At 34.1% G+C, this 8,434-nt stretch overlaps 2 protein-coding genes across 2 annotated transcripts in view; one reads left to right on the forward strand and one right to left on the reverse strand.

Moving 5' to 3' along the window:
* On the forward strand, nucleotides 2,681–5,279 carry LOC109233027 (nascent polypeptide-associated complex subunit alpha-like protein). Its single transcript, XM_019398763.1, has 4 exons — nucleotides 2,681–2,833; nucleotides 3,699–3,780; nucleotides 4,520–4,647; nucleotides 4,767–5,279. Exons 1-4 carry the CDS (start codon nucleotides 2,771–2,773, stop codon nucleotides 5,097–5,099), a joined length of 606 nt encoding a protein of 201 aa, XP_019254308.1. The 5' UTR covers nucleotides 2,681–2,770; the 3' UTR covers nucleotides 5,100–5,279.
* The window catches only part of LOC109233589 (RNA-directed DNA polymerase homolog), a 19,787-nt gene continuing 16,735 nt past the window's right edge, over nucleotides 5,383–8,434 (reverse strand). The window contains exon 2 of the mRNA XM_019399473.1: nucleotides 5,383–5,519. Within this exon, the coding sequence (XP_019255018.1) occupies nucleotides 5,383–5,519 (137 nt within the window). The remainder of the gene's footprint in view (nucleotides 5,520–8,434) is intronic.

An 8,434-nucleotide genomic window follows, 5' to 3' on the forward strand; every position in this document is an offset into this window, starting at 1 on the left:
ATATCATAGCTTCCTTTGATAGGGTCTGTCCGAATTTCTTCAACAAGATACATTCGATCTCATCATCCTCCAAGTCGTTCCCTTTGATGGCGCATGTGTAGGAGGTAACATGCTCGTTTGGGTCAGTCGTTCCGTTGTACTTGGGAATCTCGGGCATGTGGAATTTTGTAGGGATCGACTTTGGAGCCACACTCGGAGGGAAATGTTTTTTCACGAACTTCTTGAAATCCAGGCCTTTCAGTATCGAAGGTGCTTCCGGGATTTGGTCGACCCTGGAATTGTAGGTTTCTACCTTTTTGTCATTAGCTTCAATTTTCTTCTCACATGATTCTATCCGTTTTGTCAGCTCATCGAGCATTTTTATGATCTCGGGGTTGGTCCCCGACTCATTTCCATTCGACCTTTCTGCGACCGGTTCGTTCACGCAGGTGAGTTCCCGGCATGATCGGGTTCAATTCCGCTTGGTGCGGGGCTTTGGTTCTGTAATTGAGCTATCGTCGCTTGTTGAGCCTTTAACATTTCGAAGATCATCAGTAAATTGATCCCATATTCTCTATTGTTTTGAGTATTTTGCGATGTTGATCGGGCTCCACCACAGGTGCTATTCTCGGGGTCGGTAGGCAGATTTATGTCGATATCCATATGCAAGTTAGCGTCCAACAGGTCCGCGATTGGATTTCCGATGGGATCAACAGGCGGCACCTCGTTACCGGGCGTTATGTTGTTATTTTGACCGTGGTGACCAGATTCATCATCAACAGGTAGGGGTGCTAATTGTGAGTTTGACATTTTGAGCTTTAACCTGAAATTAGAGGCACTTCAAAGAATAAGTGTAAGTAGTGTGTGTTATGGAAATTTGTATCAAATACCATTATTATCCTTAGCCACACGATGGGCGCCAAGCTTTTTACCCTCAAAATCGAATAATAATTAAATTTGTAAGTGGTTTTAAGGATACGTGGATTCAATTGACACAAAGCGATAATTAAAGATGCAATTGAACTAAACAATGATAAAGTAAATTCAAACCACGCAACTTGAACAGTTATAGCCTTGGAAAGTCATTCACACTTGAACAATAGCTTACAAAAATAATAATACACTGCTTTGGGATGCGTGTTACAAGTAATGAGACCCCCTTTATATAGTATGAGAGTCCTACTTTAGGTACAATTCTATAAAAGGTAAAACCTCTTGATTCGCTGAATTGTCGGTTCCTTATTGATACGTGCCGAGATTCCCGCCGTAATATCCGACCGATCACGGATATTTTGGCCTCTTGTTATTTCGGTCTTTTGTCGATTACGCTGACAATGTTTCCTCAAGCTTGTTCGGGGTCAGGGTCGATTCTGGGATCACAGATTCAATGTTCTCGAGGACAGACATTCTGATCTCGGGTACTGGCTCGGTGGGACTTGGGGTCGATTTTCAGTCCCTCAGGTTCCGAGCCCGATCTACCATGTCGTAGACGAGCCCGAATTCTATCGTATACACTTATGCAGGCGAACAACGTGTTCGATATTTTTCAATAATTGAGTATTTTGAAAATTAATTGAGTATCTAGTAAATCAAGTTAATTCCCCTAATATTAACACTTTGCTATTGGAAATCAAGCTCATTCCGCTTATATTAACACTTTACTCACTTTGATCAGAGTCATTTGAATTACATATTTGTTTGCACCTCGGTTTTGAGTTAATTTCAGCGAATGTCCTCGCTATTACATTAGTAATTAGTGTATCTTTTCTCGAGAGAGATGGGTGGAATGGGGAAGAAGAAGAGGGAAAGAAGATTGGTAAAATTGGAGTCCAATGCATTATTCTATATATAAAAATGATAAATTGTATATCAACTTGTAATTAAATGGGAACTTCAATTTTGAGGATATATAAATTTTAAAAGTAGTGTAGATAAGTAAAACTCTCAACTGAAATTTACGTGTACAACAATGTAAATTCAAGTATTTACATATACCTTTATGTATTTGTGTGTTTATCTTTTTTAATTAAAAAGGAAACTAAAATTTTCAATAGACTATATTTTAGGCAAAAATATAAAAAAGGAATTATTGCATAAATAGCCGGCCAAATTCAATATTTATTTTTGTTAGACGGTATACATAGATAATACACAATATATATATATATACACATAGATAATACACAATATATATATATATATATATATATATATATATTATACATATATCATACATGTGCTGGCTATTTATAGTTTAAGAGAATAGGTGGCGACTATTGAGTTAATTCTTCTAGATCGAAGAACATAATATACTTATTAACAATCTTTAACAAAAGCCCAAGTCCAAGAGTTTTTCACGTAAGGTAGGCAATGGCACTGGGCAGCCGCTTGTAATGGCATCATTTAAAACATAGCTAGTTTTAGATACCTATTTAAGGTTTAGCCACTATATATAAGTAGTAATTATAAGTTTTTTTCCCACAGTTTCGTTATATCTAACTTTCAGAGTTCATTAGATATTTGATTTAAAATAAAAATTGCTGATTCTTAACGAACTTAAACAACCAAACTATTCATTGGAAAAAACAATTAAAACTATGAGAATGGTAAATTACTTATTTCAAAACATAAGTGGCCATTTTTGTAATTTTCTCGAGATTTGAGTAGTGGCAAGGTGTTCAGATCTCAAGCTAAAAAGGCTTTTCTTCGCCGTTTTTAGGGTTTTAGGACTCTTCCTTATCTCTCTCTCTCAAAAAACCTAATTTCTCAAATTCCTCACTAATTCTCAGCCATGACTGCTGCTCAATCGCAAGAAGAGCTCTTAGCCGCTCATCTCGAACAACAAAAGATTGAAGTAATTCTCCATTAATTTCTGTTTAAATTGATTTAATAGTTCGATTTATCGTTTTGTAAGATTCGTTTGTTGCTTGAGATTTATGTCATACTCTTTTAATTTTTTATTTTGTTGTACTTACATGCTTGTGTTGTGACTGTCTGGGTTAAGTGACATAGAAATATTGGTATTTGTAGAGAAATTGGAAGATAGATTAAAATTTTGAGAAAAGACCTGTTAATATACAAGTTCGTAGGGTAAAATTTTGATTTTTGAGGTTATTAAATTCCTGGGTACTTCTCAGTTTGGAAATTGAAAAAGGCAAAGATATGTAAAAGGACTAGTGGTTCACTGTTTTCCTCCAGAAATTTTGAATGGTCTTTCCAATTGAAAGATTGAACATTTTTCCTACGTATGTATCGAGATATTGTATTAGCTTTCTGAGCCCCTTCAAATGGGACCTGCTCAATCTGGATTAGTTGGTTAAACAAAAAAAAATGAGCTTTCTGTGTGTTACAATTGCATTGGAAGGCTAATTAATTGTTCAGAAATGATAAATAATAAAGATTTGGAGAACGAATATTAATTTGCTTGTTCACCATGGAGACTCTAAATGATGTTTTGAGTGAAAGTTTGAATTTTGTTATAAGGAGGTAAGAGTTTGAAACTTTCAAGGCTACTAACAGAATTAGTAGGATAAATTTATGAACAGAAGTGTAAAGAAAGAAGGAAATAGAGGAAAAGCTTCTTTGGTCCATATGTGGATGCTAGAAGTGATAAACTTTAAGTGTATTCTCATTGTTTGGCATTAAAATATCTTTTCTCAAGAGAACAGGTCATTTTGCTCCTTGTGTAAGCTTATATGTTTATAATTGTTCTCTTGTAGTCTGAGGAACCTATTATCGAGGATGAAGAAGAAGATGATGATGAAGATGATGATGATGACAAAGATGATGATGATGCTGAAGGTAAATGTAGAACCTAAATGTTAATTCTGAGTCCTACTTAGGTTGTATAATATTCTGTCAGTTCACATAAAGATGGTATTATTTAACATTTCAGTGACAGCAGTGGTGGAGATGCCCTTTAGATAGGGATGTCATCTGACGCCGCTTCTCAAAAAAAAAAAGTTTCTTATTCACGTGTGTGAAAATACTTTTCTAAGAAACAATTGTATGCAAATAATAGGATAACAAATCTTTAAAATAATATAAAGTAATATCAATATGAGACAAGAAGTAAAGCCTTAAAACCAACATAGTCCTAGACCCTAACCCACACGGGGAATTATGATAATAGACCAACACTGCTTGCATAAAATCTTGTGTACATGACTTTATTGTAATTTTCTTGTTCTACATATTTTTTCTATTCCCGTCTTGATTTTTTAATATGCAGTTTCATAGGTACCAGGATTAATGAGTTAATTTTATATATGGGCAAGCTAAACCCATATAAATGAGATTGTATCAGAAACTAACGAAAGTCATTAATTAAAAAAAAAACAAAAGTCATCGTGTTCGCCTAAAATCATTCCCGTGGCTCATAAAAAGGATCCACAAGAACCAAGATCTTAATGTTGGAAGTTGCATTTTGCTTAAATAGGAGTGCTACATATATTTCTCTGTCCCGATGCAACTGAAAGGCCAGGTGAGTTTCTTCATCTCTGGTTATTGTGGTAATGCTTAAATGTTTTATTGTGGGCAGACCTCGGAGATGGTAGTGGCAGGTCAAAGCAGAGCAGGAGTGAGAAGAAGAGTCGCAAAGCTATGCTAAAGCTAGGAATGAAGCCAATCCCAGGGGTCAGCCGTGTAACTGTCAAGAAGAGCAAAAATGTTAGTTGACGTTATTATTTTCTCACTTCTCTTTTTCCCTTGTTTTCTTTTAATTCTATTTTAGTTGCTTATGTTGTAGCTATAACTTTCTTTTGATTCTTTGTTAACTTCTACTTCAGATTCTATTTGTCATCTCAAAACCAGATGTTTTCAAGAGCCCAAATTCAGACACATATGTCATATTTGGTGAAGCAAAGATTGAGGATTTGAGCTCGCAGTTGCAGACTCAAGCTGCAGAGCAGTTTAAGGCTCCTAACCTGAGCAACGTTATATCGAAGCCTGAGCCATCGACTGTGGCTCAGGATGATGAGGATGTCGATGAGACTGGTGTAGAACCAAAGGATATAGAGTTGGTGATGACTCAAGCAGGAGTGTCCCGAGCTAAAGCAGTCAAATCTCTGAAGGCTGCTGATGGTGATATTGTCTCTGCTATCATGGAGCTTACAAATTAGGATGTCCCAGTCTTTTGAGCAGTGCTTTCGTTGAAAACATTCAGGTCGTGAGTTTTAAAGGTTTTGAGTTGCTGCGCTTTTTTATCTGTGTCCTGTCCATCTTATCCTCTTCCGTTGTATACCAGATTGGACTGTTATGTAAGAGAGAAGGTTTAACTTGTGCTGCGCCTTTCTGTCTAACTAAATTTTGTCTCGATTAGTCTTCTTGCTCCATTACTTGGGGGGGGGGGGGTGGGGGTGCAAAAGAGCCAGGCTAAGGAGCTGCCAAGTCTCTCGACCTACTTTAGCTCAATGTATAATGAGCTGAGGCCTGCGTCGCCTTTCTGTTTATCTCTCCATATTTCGGAACACTTGAAACCTGTCCGACCTTTAGAATTACATAACCAACGACAATAAGACCTTTGCGATATCTGATGAGGACTGAAATGCAAAGGAAGGTGTCATATAACTATGACAAGAATTTTAGCTGCAATCTGGTTAAAACAGCTTCGAATGACAACAACAATATACCCATTATGTTTCAACAAGTGGGGTCTGAGGAGAGTAATATATACGCAGTCCTCACCTCTACCTTGTGAAGGTAGATAGGCTATTTTCGGAAGACTCTCGGCTCAATATAACCAAATCACAGCAATTACGATAGAGAATTACGGCAAGCAAAATAGTAACAATTAAAAAAATAAAACGATGCAAAGAGAAAAATATAGAAAAATAAAACGATGCAAAGAGAAAAATATCGAACTAAAAATAATGAACACAAGGATGACACTAGCACTAAAGCAAGGGAAGGAAGTACAGGTGTGAAAAGGAAATAAACTCAACCACTATAAAACATGTAACCCTAATCTTCGACCTCCACACCCACCTATCAAGGGTCATGTATTCGTTAAGCTGAAGATATGCCATGTCATGTCTGATAACCTCTTCCAGATATTTCTTCGGCCTACCACGCCCTCTCGTTGATCCACATAACCTCCATTTTATTTTCCCTCACATAGCTTCACGTCAAGCTTTTAGTAATGGGACCAAACAATTCATAGACTATGGGTGTGTTTGGTATGAAGTTTTCTAATTTTTCCATGTTTGGTTGATTTAAATATTTTAGAAAATATTTTCCTCATCAACTCATTTTCCTCCAATTGGAGGAAAATGTTTTCCTTGTCAAAAGGAGGAAAAATATTTTTCAAAATTCTTTTTCAACCTTGTCCACCCTATTACCCATGCCACCAACCCTTACCAATCTACCCTCACCGACCCCACCCCCAAATCACCCCAACCCTCTACCCCCTCACCCGACCACACCCCACTCACACCTCGCCCACCACCCACCCTAAATAGAACTATTATTAAGAATACTTTCTTTTCATTTGTAGATAGAGTACTTTTTTTATTTCAACAAAATGAGTATGTTTTTTTTCATGATGTAAAAGTATTTTCTTTTATTTCAACAAAACAAAAACTTTTTTTTTCATGATGTAGAAAAAAGTATTTTCCTTCATTTCAATAAAACGAGTACTTTCTTTTCATGATGTAGAAAAAGTATTTTCTTTCATTTTTTTATGACGTAGAAAAAGTATTTTCTTTCATTTAACAAAACGAGTACTTTCTTTTTATGATGTAGAAAGAATATTTTCTTATTTCAACAAACTGAGTATTTTCTTTTCATGATGTAGAAAAAGTATTTTCTTTCATTCAACAAGATGGGTAGTTTCTTTTCATGTTGTAGAAAAGATACTTTCTTTTTCAACAAGATAAAATATTTCTTTTAGTTATCGAGCTCAAATTTTAACGTTGTTCTTGTATGAAAAAATAAAGTAGCACATTAGTTCCTTAGGATCTGTGTGACTTATGAAAAGAGTTATTAAATTCTTGAAGAAAATAGAGTCCGGGGGAGAGGGTAAGGGGGGTGGGATGAAGGAGGACATGAAACATGAGAATTTGGGGAAGGTGAGTTGAGGAGAGTAGCATAAAAAATTATTTTCCAAAAAATATTGTATACTCTCTAACCAAAAACTAGAAAATGTCTGGATTTTTTTTTCATTCACCAACCAAATAAGAGAAAATAAGTGATAAAATCATTTATTTTCCATGAAAAACATTCTCCTTCATACCAAACACACCCTATATAAAACAAGGTTTACCTCCCCATTATGTTAGAAGATTGGGGAAGGGGGAGGGAAATAAGAATTGGAATTACACCTAGTGTGTGGGAGACTTCCACTAGTAGTAACCACATGTCACTTGGTTTAGTCATGACCTAAGATCAATGTATAAATTTGTATAATTCTTGTATATAACATATCGAATGTATATATATACAAAAAATATATAAATTTTATATATTTTTTCGACTATTATTTTTATAACGGCTATACGATATCATTTTTTCATAGCTTTGGGATTACATATATTCCGTGATATCGATGTGAAATGAAGTGAACTACTATGATATTACAAATTCTAAGAGATAGTAAAAAATTCTTTAAATTGACTTATTTTAAGTTAACTAAATCTCTAGTAATTCATCAAGGCGACTAAATTGTTGGTCCATCAATCAAATATTGTGACTGATATTCTCTAATTTGTAATATAATTCAGTTCAATATCATGTACATCTATCCTCGACACATAGTCCTTTTTTTAATTAAAAAAAAAGGAGGGCCACAGAATTCGGATTCCTCTTTCTTCCATTGTTGTTACTTGTTATAAACAGAATAAGGAATCCAAGGTATTTTACGGTCAAAACAAATAATGAGTCTTTATGCGAACGAGGAATTATTTATCTATACAGAATAGGAAAAACAAAGTAATGTGAAGATGCCAAATGTCACAACAAAAATTCAACAACTATCAAATTTTAAGACAAAATTAGTTAGGTTAGTTAATAATTAGTTATCTTTTGAATTTGATTTTAAAACAATTAAATATCTATGTATTTTTAAGAAAATTATTATAAAAAAAGAGAAAAATATATAACTATATAACTTCAATGATAATTTAATAGTATTAGATAATAGATAATACAATTAGATAAGCAAGAAACAAAATATAAGTTTGTGGAAAAATAAAAAAAATGTAAGACTTATAATTAGAATTATGATGAGAAAAGTCGTACATATATACATAACTAAAATCATATTAAAAATAGTTATAAAGGAAGAATACTAGAAAAAAAATCAAGTGATAGCATATATATATATATAAATTAAAATTCTCATGTAGGAAATTTTAGTTAATAAATAGAATTCATAATTTTATAATGAAAAATACAAAAATATAAAGATACTATAGAATATTATACATAATATATATATATATATATATATATATATATA

The sequence above is a fragment of the Nicotiana attenuata genome, chromosome 10, assembly GCF_001879085.1.
Source record: "Nicotiana attenuata strain UT chromosome 10, NIATTr2, whole genome shotgun sequence".
Taxonomy (NCBI): Eukaryota; Viridiplantae; Streptophyta; class Magnoliopsida; order Solanales; family Solanaceae; genus Nicotiana; species Nicotiana attenuata.